General features: G+C 35.9%; 1 protein-coding gene across 1 annotated transcript in view; it reads left to right on the plus strand.

The window, feature by feature from the left end:
• LOC144451988 (phosphoinositide 3-kinase adapter protein 1-like) overlaps window positions 1-19603 on the plus strand; it is a 33093-nt gene extending 13490 nt beyond the window's left edge. The window contains exons 2-16 of the mRNA XM_078142934.1: window positions 1489-1938; window positions 5500-5630; window positions 6431-6587; window positions 7264-7536; window positions 8003-8199; window positions 8763-8910; window positions 9142-9261; window positions 10129-10323; window positions 11506-11672; window positions 13490-13691; window positions 14392-14420; window positions 15609-15666; window positions 16526-16602; window positions 17400-17806; window positions 18759-19603. Of these exons, the coding sequence (XP_077999060.1) occupies window positions 1489-1938; window positions 5500-5630; window positions 6431-6587; window positions 7264-7536; window positions 8003-8199; window positions 8763-8910; window positions 9142-9261; window positions 10129-10323; window positions 11506-11672; window positions 13490-13691; window positions 14392-14420; window positions 15609-15666; window positions 16526-16602; window positions 17400-17806; window positions 18759-18981 (2834 nt within the window). The 3' untranslated portion in view covers window positions 18982-19603. The remainder of the gene's footprint in view (window positions 1-1488; window positions 1939-5499; window positions 5631-6430; window positions 6588-7263; window positions 7537-8002; window positions 8200-8762; window positions 8911-9141; window positions 9262-10128; window positions 10324-11505; window positions 11673-13489; window positions 13692-14391; window positions 14421-15608; window positions 15667-16525; window positions 16603-17399; window positions 17807-18758) is intronic.
• The last annotated feature ends 341 nt before the right edge of the window (window positions 19604-19944 follow it).

Consider the following 19944-nt stretch of genomic DNA (forward strand, 5'->3'; position numbering starts at 1 on the left):
CAATGACTTAGGAATCATCCTATTGTCATAAGGAAATTGGTAATAATCTTTTATTTGCTCAATAGAGTTAAAATGTTCGGTGGCCATATTGGATTCTAAAATGACAGCCATATTGGATTCAGCCGCCATATTGGATTCTAAAATGACTAAATTTTGACATCGTTTTGACCTCTATGTCAAAAACATGTATGGTGACACCAGATTTTTTTTATTGATTTTTAATAGGTTGGAGTTTTTTGGGACAAAGTGACAGCAAAATTTTAAAGATTTTATTTCTGAGGTGCATCTTACATTAATAATATCTATTTTATAACAAATTAGCACTTGTTTAAGTATGCATATATCTATTTCATATTATACCACTGTGGTGGTTTGAAATATGATACTTTCAAAGTTTCACTATACCTTGTGAATCTCATGATTAGTTTCTGTTTCACATAGATGTTGAATCACTGTAGATAATATTTCACCTATTTCTGGTACATTGATATAAGCTTATTAGCTTAATGATTGTCAGAAAGAATTATTTGCTGTTATTTCCGAGATGAACATATTTTTCATTGCTTCTGAGCTGAACCACCTTCCAGACAAACTTTCCAAAAGTTGACATAATTGACCAAGCAATGAAGATACTGCCCATACAAACAGTAGAATTATGGTTTATTTGAAAAAAAATAACACATAAACTATACAGTTGTGCTACAACACCATTGATGTTTAATATGTGTTTAATGTGTTTTTGTTTTGACTTGAATCAACTTCTGAGATAGGGAAATTATCAAAAGTGCAAATCCTATAAAAACTCCAGCTTGGCCCAGATCTCGACACTTAAGCGATTCCAGTTGAAAATGTTGTTTGCCAGATTATTATGCCATGATAGGTAACAGTTCTTTGGGCTAGGTCAAGATCTGTTGTGGTACTACTAATCTAAGGCCAATGTGGGTGGCATCTGTAGCTGTGACAGCAGTAGGTGTGCCCCCTTCCACCCCCCACCCCCCAAAAAAGCCACAACAAAACACAAAACAAGCAAACTAACTCAAAAAAACTTGACAAGAACACACATTGGCTCTATAAACAAACAAACAAACAAACAAACAAACAAAAACTTTTATGGTTAGCTTACCATGTGGTGAACTTTAACCTTTTTTATTTTATTTGTAATAATTTCATGTATTCTATCACCGTAGTATGTTTATTAGTGTTATTATTAATGTAAATATCTGTTGTTGTTTGTTTTTTTCTCTTTAGAAGTTTCCGATTTTGTGTTATTTTATTTGAACAACTGCAGTCACCACAGTATGATATGCAATTGACACTTTTGAAATCGAGTGATAGACTCGATTAGTTTTCTAGTCTCTCACCCACAATTTTAAATTGTTTTCCTTTTTGGATGTTTCTGTTTACTTGTTATTTGTATGTTTATCTCTTTTGTGGGAAATGAATTACAATTCTGTTGACTTATGTCTTCCTGTTTTTTATTCTTTACAGGTGATTCTATGGATCTGAGTATTCTCTTTGTAGACGACGGTATTAGTTGGTGTGAGTTTCTTTGTGGTCAGTTCTCACAATACGACAACGTCAAGTTGTTCTGGGAGAATATTACTGAACTACCACTCAAGGAGCAAGCTGCCAAAACAGTCAATAGATCAAAAGCGCAAATGATCATTATCACCCCACAGTACATTGATAATTGTAATGCCCTTGTGGAGGACCTTCTTACAAATGTGATTGTTTTTCTATGTGGTGTGGAGAATGATTCAGAGGAGACTGCTGTACTTGAACGAGCTTTATTGAACTTCAAATCGTGGTATCAAATATCTGCAACAGAAGACTTGAAAGACATTATATCCAAGACCTTTCGGATTATTGATGGTGTCAACATAGATCCAGACTATGTCCCAATTCCTTCCACAGGGGAAATTGATTTTGGCAAAGTGGGTAAGTAAAGCAAAATGGACAACATCAAATTCATAGCAACCATGCCCTTGCCCATAGCAACTATTCAATTGAGGCACTTTGAGAGACAAACATGATTTAAAAAGTTGGTCAGAAAATGTCTCTAATATCGTTTTCAAAACTACACAGCTATCCCTAGTAACCATGCCAACTGCTCAACCGAAGTGTTTAGAAACACAGATGATTATTAAAGTGTCATTCAGAAAATGTTTAGGTCATCACAACATAAAATCCCTAGCAACCATGACCATAGCAACTGATTCACTGAAATGTTTAATGACAAATATGATTATACATAGGTAGGTAGTAAAATGTTTGACTGAGTCAAACCACACAATTATCTGTGGTAACCATGACCATGTCCATAGCAACTGGTCAACTAATGCATTTTGGAGACAAATATGATAATGGATAGGTCATAAATGTCTATTTCAAAACAATTAAAAAAATCATAGCAACAATGAAAGACCTTGCCCATAGCAACAGTATTGCATCACCTGTGGGTAAACACACTGTTTATAACTGTATACATGGTAAATCAAATTTAAAAAATATAAAAATCAGCGCCCTCAACGACAATGATGATTTCAACCACTGACTAACATGTCTGTGGTTGTCTGGTTGAAAAATGATACGCCAGCTATACCAGTACAGTTTTTAACATGGTGACAGATTCAACCAAGGTTTCGCACAATATTTAAACTTGTCACTACATGCCTACAGATAACATTGACCACATACATAAAGTAACTGATACAATGATTATGTCTTTTTACAACTGACCATTTTTCAGTGAATATATCTCTGTTACTTGATGAAAAAACATGCCCCAGTTGCACCTAGTACAGGTTAACTAAAAGCCAGCATAATGCATTATTAAGTAAAACTAAAAGCAAAATTTGAAGCCTTTTATTTCTAAGGTGCATACTGTACATATATAATAAACCAACATTCTTAGTATCAGTAATACAATATATATATACATATCTTGTTCTATTGCATAGTTTGTCCTGTATGCATCTGTCTGAAAATGAGATGACCTTGAAAAAAAAGCCATTTTGTTTTTGGTGGAGATTCTGAATTGACACTTTTTGAATCTTAAACTCAACAAGACACGCAATATTATATGCGAGTTTTAAATTCAAGTGGCCATATGGATGATGATTGAGTATTTATTTTGGGTTTTTAATTTATAAAATAATTTGATCATGGTGTCCTACTTGAATGTACAACAACATGGACTTAAAGTCTGTGTTTGTAACTTATTGCATTGCCAAAGGTAAAAGTGTGTAAAAAGTTTGTCATTGTATGTACAATAACAAACGTTTTACACATTTATTAATCTTTTGCAAAATATTGAGTTGCAAACAAGGGTTTTGGTATATATTTCACATTGATTTTTCAAGTAGGACGCCATGATAAAAAAAAAATTATTATAAAAGTGCAAAATAAATACCCAATCCTCATCCATATGGCCACTTTATCTGTTCTGTTCATGTACTTGAGCCAAAATGTTTATACTCTGTCATCAAAATTCTGGCTTCAGGAGAGCTTCACAAGAACAGGAAACCCTTTGTGTAAACAAAATCAGACATTTCTAGGTTTCAAGAATTTTAGCATATATTATGCATATAGTTACTGCAAAGGGACAGAAAAGGGGATTCCCCAAACCTAGCCCTACATTGTATCTGAGTAATGATGTCATAAGTATGCATTCAGATTGGATAGCTTCCTTGTCAAAATGCAGGGAAGTCGATGGCTCATTTCCTCATCTCAATCCATGCCTTAGCGTAAATCGGTATATAGTTATATGATTCAAATAAAGCAGAAGTTTTATCCAAACTTGGACTTGTCCTTTTATTCAAAGGAATGGGCTATGGTTTGGTGGTGGCTATGGGGGTGGGGGGGGGGGTTGGGGTGGGGGTGGGTGGGAGTGGAGTGTACAAGCATTTTATTTAGAGCTAAATTGATCAGTGTACTTAAATTACTGTTGAACTTGAAAGTACATGAAAATTAACACAGTGTTATAAAACTTGACTGATTGTCTCAACATGTCTACAACCAGGAAGGACTGAATTTTAAAATGAACAAAAAGAGTAAAGATAAACGTAAACATGGTCTTACAGGGAAATTGAAGTTGACTTGGCATTTCACTCATGGGCCATAATGTTGTTGACATAAACATAGACACATTTTAACACCAGATTAATATAACAGAGACATCACACACACAAGGATCTCTTATCAAATCAGTGATAACCATTGCTATTCTTGTATAGTGAAGTAGAAACAGGCTTCTGCTGGAATAGAACACACAGACTTGATAATTTTACTTGGAAAATGAAGTTGCCTTGGCATTACGCAAATGGGACATTATATGTTTTACATTGTAGACATTTCAACTCCAGACTAATATAACAGAGGCACCACACACAACAGGTTCCCTTAATACTGAATCACAGTCATAAACATTGCTATTCTTTCACAATGCACTGGACTTGATGGCTTCAATTGTTTATTTTCCAACTGATTGATAATCAGAATGTTAACATTTCTATTTTTATATCCCTACTGTGCATGGTAAATCTAGAATTGTTTGTTTAGCATTTGAAATTGTCCAAGTGTGTGTAAAAAAAAATATGTCACAGGAAGGATTTGCCAAGGCAACTTCATTTTCCCTGTAATAGTGTTTGCTTGTACGATGTTTATCAACATGACACAATGTAAAAAATTCAAAATTAAAGTCTGGAAATCCAACAACCATGCTGCGTGTATGGTACTAAGATGTACAAATTTAAGCGAAGTGATAAAACCTTTACCACAATTTGTTATAGAAATCTGTTAAATGATATAGGCTATATTTTTACACATTAGCAAAAGACTTTCAAATAAAATGTAAGCAAAGTGCAACTTTCAGAAGACAATTAAAGGAAGTAGGTTTGGCTGTTAGACATGTAGGTCGGATTGGTGGACATTTGTTGGAAATCAGATAAAGAACATGAGAGTATGTTGCTATTAGTATTTGTTGTATCCGATTTCAATATGTGCCCTGCCACATGCAGAAGTCAAAAGCCTCAATTTCAATTGCAAAACATCACACCTCCCATTCCAAGAGATTAAAATATTCAAATATACAAAAATTATGTGTCTGTGATTGGTCAAAAATCAAATCTGCGTCTTTTCATTGTCAAAAGCTTAACTTTCGAATACAAAAAAATCACATCTGCCAGTTCATTGGTCATTGGCTTCACTTTCATCTACAAAAAATAATCAAACCTGCATCTTTTCATCGGTGAAAGGCTTCACTTTCAATACAACAAATAGAATCTACCTCTTCAGTGGTCAAAAGCTTCACTTTCGTATCTGCCACATTTAGAACTTGAAAACTTTAAGTTTCAAATGCCAAAAAATCAACAACAAAAAACCATTCAGAGGCCAACAGCCTTGCTTCCAAACACAAAGCATCATATTTCTGCATTTTCACAAGAGAATCAAGTGCATTTATTACAAATACTAATTTCTATTCTTTGTATATTTTGCCAGGAGAGACTGACGATGATAATGATGGTGGCTACATTGAAATAAAACAATTTGAGAAGGAAGTGGAGCAAGACTTTGTAATACAGCCAGATAAATACACAATGCTCATACAGCCAAAGAAAGTCATATGTGGGGTAAGAGTAAAATGTAACCCCATGACGCATGAGTCCAAGTGTGGCCAGTGTGCCCTCTAAGCCAATTTGATGCACCACTGACGCACATAATTTCTAGTGACACACCAAAATTTGATGTTCCCCTATTTCTTCACAAGAAATGCTAGTTTTTATCATTTTGACCCAGAACAACAAAATTTGGCTATCATTAGAAGGCGCACTGAGTGTGGCGTACTTGTGGTATTTGCATGAGCGCTTGCAGTGTTCTCTGTGGCAATACTTTCATGAGCGAAAGTGCAGCAGAAAACACTGCAAGCTTGTGAGTTCTCCTGAGCGCCCTCAACCGGTTATCCTTCCTCGTCCCCACTCACCATGAAAAGAGTCCTTTTTCATGGTGAGTGGGGACGAGGAAGGGTTGCCGATTGTGTGCACTCAGTAGAACTAACTCATAAATAATTAACAAGGTAGTTTTAGTAAAGTTGGTTTATCACACCACCAAAGGAAAAGTTAAAATTGATTTAGAAAAAAACAACACAACACCAGCTTTTCAAATCATTACTTTTTTACATATTTACATATTTTAAAAAGAAAAAAAAGGAAATGATAAACAAAAAATAAATATTTGTAAACAATTATGGCCAATCCCAATCCCCTGTGCATGTAAGTCACTTTCATCACCTAAGTTCTGATTGATGCCAGCTCCAAACTCAAATTTGTGAAAATGAATGAAACCAGCATTTTTTTTTACTGTGAATGGACAAGGTATCTTTTCCACATTAAGTCATGTCTGTTAGAGTTGTAATGATTCTATTTCATTTCAGTCAAAGGAACCACTTTTAATAGTCTTCAAGGCTGCAAATCTGACTGATACAACAGCTTACTATAGAGTGAAATTTACAAACAAGAAGACTTCCATAGAAAAGGACATGGAAGGTGTAAGAATGAATGATTATTGCCTTGCTGTCAGAACTCCCCCAGGTATGTTTTGACACCAGCCCAACTCTTAGAGATGGAATATGTACTTTAATATTAGTTTTTCTCTGCATTTTGCATACATGTATGTTTGTTTTTTCTCTACATTTTGTATACTTTGCCTTTGTTTTTTCTCTACATTGCGTATACTTTGCCTTTGTCTTTTCTCTACATTTTGTATACTTTGCATATTTACTTAGGAAAAATTACGTGACCAGATTGCATTTATATGTTACACCTAAATACCATGTTTGATTTCATTCAATTTGTAAGTGAGGGTAAGTATGCTTCAGTAAGTAGAATACTATGAGTGATTTTTCAATATGCAGCATAAATCTTGCTCCGAAAATGTATAAACTCAGCTTGTGCCCCTTTAAATGCAATGTAAGACAGTGCACTTATAAATAACACTGAAATGGTGTTTTATTGATTTTAAGTGAAAAATACATCTTGAAATTTTAGACTAAAATGGATGAAAATGCCAAAATAATGTTACAGAGAGATTTGGAGTGGCCAATGTGCACTTGAGTGTCAGTGCAGACACTTTAGGCATTCACACTTGTACCGTGGTGGCGTTTTCTGCTTCAATTAAACATGGGGCAGAGAATACCACATTCATGGAAATGCTAGGCCACACTTGCACTTGTTTGTCATGTGGTTCTGTCCTATTTTTTCTCCTTAGATTATCCACCTGGCAAGGTAACCGTATCTGTCTTCAAGCAAGGTGTCTTTAGCTGTCTTGGGGAGTGCCGTTTTAAATTTCAGGATAAATTACAACATATATCTGAGATGTTGGCAAAGACGACAAATCCGATAGAGTTACTGTCCCAAGCTCTTGATATATCTCCCATGGATGTCAACAAATTGGATGAGGTATTGACTGCCAGCTACAAGAGGTCAATGCCCTTAGAAGGTTTAGACAGACTGACTGCTGTGAGACACGAAATTGAAGCAGGTGTGTTGGCTACTGTCAGATATAGGGAAAGGGGGGAAGAACTACTTCTATAGTAGAATATTATATCAGAATATAATACTCTTAGGCTAATACTTTCAGTATGTGTGCCTATCTGGACATTATTGCATGTGATATGTGTTTGATGCCTTCTATATGTATGTATGTATGTTTGTGTGAGTGTGTGTGGGTGTGTGTGTGTGTGTGTGTGTGTGTGTGTGTGTGTGTGTGTGTGTGTGAGTGTGTGTGTGTGTGGGTGTGAGTGTGTGTGTGTGTGTGTGTGTGTGTGTGTGTGTGTGTGTGTGTGTGTGTGTGTGTGTGTGTGTGTGTGCGTGCGTGCGTGCAACTCAAAGTGACAAAGCCCCCTTAGGTCACTCTTATTTTCCTTGGCTGAACGAAGAAAAATATTGGGAAATAACATCTAAATGTCACCATCATCAACATGTTCCAAATTTGTATTTTCCTACAGTGGCAAAGACCAAAGAAACACCAACCCTGATCCACTTTGCTGCAAAGTTTGGACTTCAGGATCTGACTTCACTTCTGATGAATTCTCCAGGAGCTCTCATTGCCTTTGAGATTACAAATTGCAATGGAGATTATCCCAATGACATTGCTAAAGAAAATGGACACTTTGGACTGGCAGACTTTCTAGAAAGTTTTGTGGTAAGACAATTCATTTTTTACCAGTTAGTAATACTCTCTTTTTGATATTTAAAGGCCGGGGTTTCAATCCCAGGTTCTTGTAGATTAGGTGGAGTTAGATAAACACAAGCACTGAATAGGACCTGTTGTGAGGATTATTTTGATCGTAAGATAAACACAATAAAGAAGGTGTGAGGGAGTAACATTCCACTGCCTCTCACAGAAAACTGAAAGACAGCTTTGGGTGATCCTGAAATGGACCTAACATTATGGATTGTTAATCGCATGAGGGGGACTATTACAATGTCCGTCCATCTGTCTGTCCATCCATCTGTCTGTCTGTCTGTGCATCCATTAGTCCAAAATATGTAATTTCTCTGACATGCAATATTAGATTTCTTTCAAACCTGGCACAAAGGTGACATGTCATATGGAACATATGCACATCACTTTGTTTTGTGACATATGTAAATTTGACCACATGGCAGCCATATCTGTAGTAAAATAAAATATTTACAGCAAAAGTGAAAAACTGTAATACATAGAGAAGTTATGATGAAATGTTTTTTCATCTTTCATTTTAGGAATGTGGTGCTTTGATGGAACAGATGTTTGGTCAGCGAGTAGTGTATGATCAAATAGGATACCAAGATGGAGGAGGCGTAGGAATAGGAGGAGGAGGAGAAGATGAAGGACTCTACATGGTGATGAACCCCACACGTCAAGGATATTGTAAGTATCCTTCTGTCAAGCAGTCATAAGTGAATGAATGAAGCCTGTGTGTCTATTATACTTTATACTAATTTAGGGGGTGGTCTATGCAAACTCCTTTGATGAAAATTTGTTTTTTGTTTTAAATATGTACAACTTGGCTTGTGTGAATGTTATATCCTGCCCAGGGGTATTTTTGTACTTGTTTTAATAGGCACACAAAGTTAATATTTATTGATTTTTATATTTCAGACAACATGGGGCCACAGTTTGCAGGAACAAGAGAAGGCCATTATGATGTACCTTTTATACCGATACCAGCAGATCCAATCATGTTCATGAAACCTGAAAAACTTAAAGAGTTAATCACAGGTAAGTTATTTGTGTACGCTGTCAACCATTGTATTAATATTCGTTTATTCCCAGAAATATAGTTACATTTATAACAGACATTAATGATCATACATAATACCAGGAAAAGGGGGGTTAGAAGTAGTTGACTATCAACTAATTGAGTCCAACCCCCTGTAAACATATTTTCAAGTTTAGACAAAATATGAATGTTTGAATATTTAATTTAATCTTCGTTTAATCTTCTTTTCTTTTTGTAAGAGTAGCCAAAGTTGTTAATTATTAGTACGCCGACCACCAAACATTTAGTGGTCTGAGGGCCTAAACACAATATGGGCTGTCAAAATATTGCATCAATTTAAAAAATAAGTTGCACCCTACCATTCATGTTTCTACTTATACCAGTTACAATACATAGATACAATCACAAGCACAGAACAAACATGCAAATAAATGAAAAAGGAAGTGTTGAGTTGTCTACTGGTGACGAAACTAACTAGAAAATTGTAGATGTTGTTTGTGTCTTTGTTTGAATTCCGACCTGCTGTGAATATTCCTGGTATCAGTATTCCTTTGGAATATTTAGATCGTTTCTTAATAAAGTCACCATGTGGATGAGAAATGGAGTTGATAACTTAACTATTACTTTTCTACTGGAAAAAACTGGCAGTGCGAAATGTACAACATAGATCAAGCCTGTGTTCGTACTACATTAATTAAGTCATTTTATCTAACTAAACAGTTTAAAAAAAATTTCCAGTTGCAGCTAGCGCAGGTTTAAGTCAATTTTCGTGGTATGTAAGGGTTTTCATATGCTTTGATAATCCAAGCAATTTCATGATTTGATCCAATGTTTTATCTCTTAAATTCAATTTTTTTTACTTTCAGGAGATGAAGAGAACATTGAGAATATCTATGATACCTTGCCACAGCCTGTTAAGGCCAGGTCTGCTGGAAGATATGAAGGCTTTCAACCTAATGTCGATGATGATGATATTTATACTCACGTTCAAATACCATTTCAGCCTTCATGTACAACTCAGCGAGAACCATCAAGGAAAAGACGTGAAGATGATATACCAGGTATGTTTTTTAAGAAACTTAGGCATTCCTACCAATTCAGTGAGCTGATTTATTTATTTTGTAATTAAAGCAAATGAAACAGTATACTTAAATGAGTGTAACACATAGCGAAAGTGCTGTACTTCAGTGTTACTTGTTGTATTAGCAATTGAAACAGTATACTTTTACACTTGACATGAATGCTATAAATGAGTGTAGCAAATAGAGAAAGTGCTTTACTTCAGTGTTACTTGTTGTATTACCGATTGAAATAGTATACTTTTACACGACATGAGTGCTGTAAATGAGTGTATCACACAGAGAAAGTGCTTTACTTCAGTGTTACTTGTTGCATTAGCAAATGAAACAGTATACTTTTACACTTGATATGAATGCTATAAATGAGTGTAGCACATAAAAAAGTGCTTTACTTTAGTATTACTCATTGTTTTAGCCATTCAAAAAGTATACTTTACACATGATATGGATGCTATAAATGAGTGTAGCACATAGAGAAAGTGCTTTACTTCAGTGTTACTTGTATTAGCAAATGAAATGGTGTACTTTTACACTTGATATGAATGCTATAAACGAGTGTAGCATAGAGAAAGTGCTTACTTCAGTGTTACTTGATGAAGCTTTTCACAACAGAGGCCCTGTTATCACATACATGTGTAATTTACCACATCGAACAACAATAGTTGTAGTTTGTGTTTATCACTGTAAACTGAGACCTTGGTTGCCAGAGTAGTATTTGGACAGTATAAACTGTTCAGGAATATGTAGTAAATTAACATAATATCACTTATTTATATATCAGTCGATCATAATACAACATGCCATAGCAATCACAGTAAAGCATACAAATATAACATACAGAAATAAAGTGAATACAATACAATCCTTTAGCCAACTGCTGGAGGACTGTTTACATCAACAAGAAATTTTCCAAGAGGAAGTTTATCATCAGAGGTCAAAATGTGCAAAAATTTACTTTTGTCATTTAAGAATGAAAATTTGAATTATTTAATGATAAGAAGAAAAATGACTTTCTTTCATTTGTATAATGAGAGCAGAGAATTAGATGATGAAATTCATCTTCTACCATATTTTGACAAAATTTACAGAATCTTTCATCTACAGGAATCTTAGAAGTAGACCTTCTACCCAACTCAATTTGAATATTATAATTTCTATACACAGAGGAAGCCAAGATAGTTCTGGGTGGATGTAGTGATGCTCAACAAAAACTGATTGATATCCAGAAACAGGTTAAAGAAGGAACACTGACAATTGATCAAGCTGTTCACTTATTTGAAGCATTCAAGCTAAACCAAAAAGATAAATTCCTGTCATTCAAGAACCAGACCGTAAGTGTGATTTTTTGTTTATCAGAAAATTATAATTTCAGATTTGGTGGTAAAGTTCGTCTTCTAAAGTGATTGTATTCCAGCAAGTTATAGTTTGAGACTTGTTTAGATTGAAACAGATTTGCATTCACTTTCAAAAATAAATAGACCTGACACACATACACACACACACACACACACACACACACACACACACACACACACACACACACACACACACACACACACACACACACACATATATACACACATGTGTATACACACACATGTATACACACATATATATACATATAATTACATACAATTATATAAAAACCTTTTTTATTTCATTACATGCTTTCAACTGCAGACACATAAACCTGTTTGTGTCAGGCACCCTACTTACTTTGATAAGTTGCGGTTTGTGTACCGTCATCTTGAAACGGTAACTGTACTCGTTTTCTTCTTGCCAAAAGTTATTCCCACGCACCAAAATTCATAAGCAGAACAAATGTTATTGAACACTGTTGTGACAGACTACAGAGATAGTCATGTAATTCGTCATCTGGTTTGTTTTTAAAATACAGTGGCCCCCTCGCTAAGTCGTGGGTCATGCTGTCTTTCGGAACAACTGCGAATTGTCATGATTCGCGAGTTAATGAGCATATGTGCAGAATCACAATGCAAATGAAACAAAACAAAAACCAAACTAAAAAAATGGGAGTAACAAAAACTTGGATCCGAAGTGACATCTGTGACTTAGCCGAAACCGTGAGTTAGTGAGGTGTGAGTTAGTGAGGGTCTGCTGCCATGGTATAACTGTGAATCACATAGTGTTTTGTATTAATTCACTGAGACTTCTTGACAGAACCATGTACATGCATGTACTTATGATATGAGATTTGTATGCATGTACCTATGGTAGTGTTCAGTAAAATTTCTTCAGTGTCAGATCATTCTGTTGTGTACTTTCCTCTCTTTGGTCAAGAATTTTGTGACATTTTACCCTAAAATGATAAACTTCCTTTTTTGTTTGTAAGTAAACAGAATTGCTGGATTGCATATTTGATAGTAATCTCCCCAGACTTTGGTCATGATGAATTTAACTTTTTTTTTCAAAACTGCAGGATTTGATTGCTTGCTTTCAAATTGATATTTGTAATTTATGCATGTTGATTGGATTGGGTTCATTCAGATATGTTAATTATGTAATTTATTCAGTATTTTCCTTTTAGTATAATAATTATTTGGTTAAAAAGCCTGCACTACTATGGACTTCTTATCTGAAACTTAATCATGCACACCCATATACATGCATACTCACACACACACACACACACACACACACACACACACACGCACACACGCACACACACACACACACACACACACACTCACACTCTCACACGCACACACACATGTGCACACATGTACACACTCATATGTGTACACACACATACACACATACACACACATACACACCTACACACATACACACATGCACACATACATACACACACCCACTCATAAGTATATACACATATACACACATACATGCATACATACATACATACATACATACATACATACATACATACATACATACATACATACATACATACATACATACATACATACATACATACATACATACATATACATGCACACACACACACACACACACACACACACACACACACACACATACACACACACATTTCTTCATACTTACATACCACACATGTCTTACTTGATATTATAGTCAGGAGAAGGACGTACAAAACTGAAATAAAGAACAAAAATGTGACATTCATTCTTAAATCATTTGTTTGTCATAGGAATTTATCTCGGTTGCAAAACAAAGTTTGATGAAGCAAAAGGAAGAATTTGAAACTAAAAAGCAACAAGCAGCAGAAGCACCTGCAGCCGAGGCTGATGTGGAGCAGATGAGGGAAGAAGGGAAAGAGGAGGAGAAAACAAGCTGGCAGGGTCTGCAGAGGAAAATGACATGCAAACCAGAGATGCTGAAACGAAGAAAAGGTAAATGATGTATGCTTTACAGGAAAAGTTGCCTTTAGTACACTTGTATTGATTACTGCTATCAACTTAGAGGAAAAGTCCAGTCAGACTTATTTCTGTCTTTAGTACACTTGTATTGATTACTGCTATCAACTTAAAGGAAAAGTCCAGTCAGATTTATTTCTGTCTTTAGTACACTTGTATTGATTACTGCTATCAACCTTACAGTATAGTCCAGTCAGACTTATTTCTGCCTTTAGTACACTTGTATTGATTACTGCTATCAAGTTAAAGGAAAAGTCCAGTCAGACTTATTTCTGCCTTTAGTACACTTGTATTGATTGCTGCTAGCAACTTAAAGGAAAAGTCCAGTCAGACTTATTTCTGCCTTTAGTACATGTGTATTGATTACTGCTATCAACTTAAAGGAAAAGTCCAGTCAGACTTATTTCTGTCTTTAGTACACTTGTATTGATTACTGCTATCAACTATGATTTTGGGTGCAAAAAATAGCACCTTGATAATTTATTCAACTTTGAAATCTTGTAAAGAAGTCCTACTGCACTTAACATGTGTTTGACCAATTTGAGGATTTCTTGCAAGGCTTTATGGGAAACCTCTGTTGATGGCATCACATTTACTGTAATCTCTTGACAAGAGTCATAAATATATTTGATGAACACTTTCCTGATATTTCATTTATTTTTTTCTTTCACATTAGGCTCTAGGGGTTCAAGACCACCATCTGACGTAAGGAAACTTTTTTATTTTTGTAAAAAAAGCAATCATTTTGGGGATCTAGCAAAGTGTATCCCATGCACTACTCTTATTAGCCCAGACACTTGTCATTGGCTTGTAATCCAGCGTTCTGACATTAACGCCAAGCACTATGAATTTTTCTGCACCGAAAGCATCGCTGGATTTGAAATGATCGTCATCAGCTTTCTTAAAATCCAATTGGAGCATTAGTATAACCCAGTGATGTCATTGTGTCCACACATGACTTATGTTTTCACTGGAGGGGAGAGTTAGGTTGTAAACAGAACCGTTTGAATTAAGTAGCCAGTTACAAGTGGCTGTCTATGCGTGACAGGTTACTACTGACATATACCCTGTTGTTAACATGATTTATCTGGTGCTAAGGTGCCTCAGCCATATTAACATGATTCATCCGTTACTAAGGCTCCTCAGCTTTAATACCATGATTCATTTGTTTCTGAAGTCCCTCAGCCTCATCACAATGATTTGTTCGTTACTAAGGCCCCTCAGCCTTATGTCCAAGTGCTGAAAACCCAGTGCTGTCACCAGTGATATATATAATGTATATATGGGTATTGAGGTGATAAGGCTATGCAGTATCACAAACACAGCATAACATTACATGTACATCACATTCACAATCAACATTCCTTATCACAACTTTCTCTGTTCTGTTCTGTTCTGGTCTGGTCTGTTCTGTGGTCTCTCTGTGGTCTTTCGTTATACTAAAAATTTATTTCTATTTCCCCTCTTTTCCTTGCATAAATGCAATCGTATTATTTTGAATTTAATTCCTATTATTATACCTCACACACAAGCCAAGTTGAACATGTTCTGACAAAGAATATGGGATATATATCATGGTTGTTCTACGTAATAGCAACTAGCTTCTACACCATTGGTCCTACAGTGGTCAAAATCTTTTATTTCCCATAGAGTAGTTGGCAGCCATATTGGATTCTTATGTGGGCTAATTGTGATATCATTTTACACAAATTGTACGGTGACCCCTCATTTTTTTTCCTGATTTGAACTGATTTGACATAGAGTTTGAGTTTTCGTGAACAAAGTAAATGAAAAAATTAAACAGTTTATTTCCGAGGTGCATGCTATGTTCAGAAATATTGAACGAAAAACCAGAGAAATATTTAATTTTTGATATTTGATTTTGAATTGTAGGAATGTCAGAGTCCATTCCGTAGAGGTGACAGACTCAGTACAGACAGTACTAGTAGCAGTGAGTAAAAGTCTTTATGTGATCCGTAAAAAACCTGAATGAATGTTTCATTTCTCAAATCAAATTGACTTAAACAGTTTTGTACTTGATAAACAGTAGGTGTCAGATCCGAATCAAACTTTTGTATTCATACCGAAACTTTTATAGCATGAAACTTTCATAAGCAGAGTATTTTAATATTGAGAACTACAGATAAAATGATGTCGGCTTGGTGTTTCACTCATGTAACATGGCATTTAATACACACCCTCAGACAACTAATGCAAAAGAAACAATTACATAGGTGCCATGCACAGTGGGGATGTAGAAGTAGTCAAGTTGAAATGTTGATTATCAGTTAGAAAATAAACAATTGCAGCCATTAAAATCACCAAGTCCATGTGTAATGTTTTCATTAGAAGCCTGTTTTTACCGCACTGTCATAGAATAGCAATGCTTATCAGTGTTCAATGTGATTGGGCAAAGGATCCTGCTGTGTTTATTGTATCTCTGAGTCTAGAGTTGAAATATGTCTATCTTTGTGTCAAAAACGTAATGCCCCATGAGTGAAACACCAAGCCTACATCATTTTAACTATAATGGTCTTAAAATGACTCCAAAAGGTTTTCTTCGAACCCTTGTGTAAAGATAAAAATGTAGTATCCATACTGGAAATTTGTTTGGATAACACAGAGTGAACAATTCAATTGAGAAATAAAGGCAATCAAATCATCAGAGAGTGTGTGAACTTGTTCTGGAAAATTCAAAGTTACATTTTATGTCACGAATCAAAATTTTTTTGCTAAATACATAATGTTTGAATTATCACTATATCTGTCCACAACCTAGCAGATGATGACAAGTTTTGTACCTTTTTTAGGTGCCTCTTCAAGACATAGTCGTGCAAGTATAAAGAGCACTGACAGTGGTTTGTTTGGAAGTGATGACATGAAAGAGGTGGGTTCCAGTAGCAAGGGCAAAGTTATTTTTTTAGACTACCCAGTTCTATCCAGTTCCATCCAGTTCTATCCAGTTTCAACCAGTTTTGTCATGCGATGGATACATGGTGTGTCAAAATAAATGTAAACCAAATGGCCTTGGGTCTAAACTGGTTTTGGCCAGTTTCTCTGAAGGGAATAGTAGGCCGAACCGGTATGAACTAGATATCCTTGGTCATAACTGCCTTGAACCAATCAGTCATACAAATGTGCACCTGTAGATGTGAAAAATTTAGTGTCAACTTGCTCCTTTGAGTGTACTATAATGTTATGTTATGTTGTATAATATTAATAATGGATTCCTACAACTATCATCAAAACCTGAAGTACCACACCACTTTTAATAACACTAACATTAGCATGATCCAAAGCCTCCCTATCTTGACCAAAACTCAAACCCTCCCAACTGAACCACCTAACTCATTGATCTATTGATCGTCTCTCGCTTCAGAATCATTTCTGCTGCTCTCACTTTCAGAATAATTAAACTCACCACCTTAGCCATCACAAGCACTAAAAAGAAGAAATATGCTGATTTTGTGAATCTTCATATCACTAACTGTATTGCTAGCAAGAAATACCACATCATAAAATAATCTTCACCTAAATCAAGCTATGAACATAACCATAGAGTATAATATATTGACATTTTTATTTTGTACCATGACTGTTGAATCTGTCCGAGGTGTTGTAATTGTGGGAAAATAAGATTTTCTAAGCTGAGAATTTTTTTGTTTTTTTGTTCATCATTATCAGGAGGAGAGTACAAATCAACAGTCACAAGTTCCCAGACGACAGGGTAGACGTCCCCAGCCTGTCGAACACCGGCTGTCAACCAATCTAGAGTTCAGCAAACAATATCTTGACAGACCAGTGCCTCCAATACCAGGAAGAGCAGCTGATGTGATAGATGATTCTGACTTCCCAAGCTTACCTCTTCCCCCTACACCTTCCACAGGTCGGAGGGACATTGTAGGTCCACCGCCAGTTCCTAGTCACCGGAGGGAATCTTTGACACCTCCTCCCCCACCCCCAGTATCATACGGAGTGAAGGACGATGTACAAGGAGATACAAACCCTTCTACTCTTCCAAATGTGTATTCCCCTGCACCTACTGTAATTCGCCAAGAAGAACCACCAGAACCTGCTCCCCAACTAGTAAAGTAAGTAGGAATCCTGAGTGGCAACCTTGCCAGTGGTTTCCACAAGGCCATTTCGTTGTTTTCATGCTTATACTGAATATAAATATTAGTTACTGTAACAATACCTTGCAGTACTGAATTCAGAGTATAAATTATTCATCAAGTCTATTTTGGATGAGTCACTTGGCTTTCTTCAGTGCTTCAGTATGTTGCATAGGAGTCAATACCTAGAGTGACAGTCCAATAAAGTGAGGGGGTGAAGTCCAGTAATGTGAGGGGGTGAGAGTTCAATAAAATGAGGGGGTGAGTGTCTAATAAAGTGAGGGGGTGAAGTCCAGTAATGTGAGGGGGTGAGAGTTCAATAAATGAAGGGGCGGGTGTCTAATAAAGTGAGGGAGTGAAGTCCAGTAATGTGAGGGGGTGAGAGTTCAATAAATGAAGGGGTGGGGTCCAGTAATGTGAGGGGGTGAGAGTTCAATAAAATGAGGGGGCAGGAGTCTAATAAAGTGAGGAGATGGGAGGCCAATTAAGTGAGGGGGGGGGGTGAGAGTCCAATTAAGTTAGGGGGGTGAGAGTCCAATAAAGTGAGGGGGGAAGTCCAGTAATGTGAGGGGGTGGGAGTTCAATAAATGAGTTCAAATACCCCTGAGTATTAAACCACACAGGCACTCTTACGGCGTGGGATTGTTATCCCGAACAACAAATTTCCGTAAAAATGACACTATGTGATCACGTGCTTTTGTGTGTAATGAACATTTGTGTCCTCATTTGCATATCATTTGCATGCAGGTATGCAATAATATTTTTGGTATTGCACTACCATGCAAATACCAGTAGTATGTGGGTGTACCAGTGCACGTAATCTCTAGTACATAATTATGTTATATTGATATCTATAAACTGGCATTTTCATACCATATACTAGTGACATTAAGTATTATTAATATATCTTTTTGCATATTTTGAATTTCAGGATACCAGGAATGACGCCATTTAACGCAGCTTTTAAAGCACAACTTGATAAGGCCACAAGGCAAAGACAACAACCTGCCCAACCCCAACCAGTTGCAAAAGAACCAGAACCAGTAGCTGTTCCACCAGAATCTGGGGAGGCATATGATGATGTATTGTTTCCACCCAAACCACCACAACCTAGACCAAGACCAACACCAAGACCCAGGCCCCCTAGAAAGTAACTGTTATGTATTTGGGATACTGTAGACAGCTAGCAGGGTTTGATTTACATCTCAATATATGAACTCTAGGTCCTTGCATTAATCATCTGTATCAGTGAATCAGTGAATCAGTGAATCAGTGAATCAGTGAATCATTGATAACTAAAGAATTAGATAGGATCTTCAGGACCAGGTTTTTTAATATGACTCTGCCATGACAGTTAGCTAGGATCATTAGTTGAGGACTAACTTTATTTTTAACATGTCTCTGCCATACAGGTTACACTAGAATTGTTAGTTCGGGACTAACTCTTTGCTAGAGCTCTGCCATAGGCTGTAAGGATTATGGCCATTCTTTTGTGTAGGGCCAACTTCAACTCTACCAGCCAAATGAACTATTTACTGAAAAACACTTTTTTTTCTAACACTTTTATATCAACCCTTCCAGTACAAGAGAATTGTACCAGAAATACATAGATTTTGAATTCTTTATTTTATGTAAAAGTCATCATCTAGTGCACAATCTGAGGGCAGTTGATATTTATTTATGTGAAGTATATCAGAGTATTGTTGCCAAATGCAAATTTTATGCTAATGACTCATTATCAAAGGAAAATATTCATCGACTTCTGAGCATGCATTGTATAAAGTTGTACATTGTTGCAAGTTCTCCCAAACATGCAAATTTTATGCTAATGACTCATTATCAAAGGAAAATATTCATTGACCTCTGATCATGCATTGTATAAAGTTGTACATAGTTGCAAGTTCTCCTAAACATGCAAATTTTATGGTAATGATTCTCATTATCTATGGAAAATATTCATTACCCCTCTGATTGTGCAGTATTTTAACTTGTACAGCCACCTGTTCTCCGAAATATGTAAATTATATGATTTATTATCAATGGAAAACTTTCATCGCCCCCAGATTTTGCACTGTACTTTAAAAATAATCACAAAATATGAAAACTTGAATATTTAT

This window comes from Glandiceps talaboti, chromosome 22, assembly GCF_964340395.1.
Source record: "Glandiceps talaboti chromosome 22, keGlaTala1.1, whole genome shotgun sequence".
Taxonomy (NCBI): Eukaryota; Metazoa; Hemichordata; class Enteropneusta; family Spengelidae; genus Glandiceps; species Glandiceps talaboti.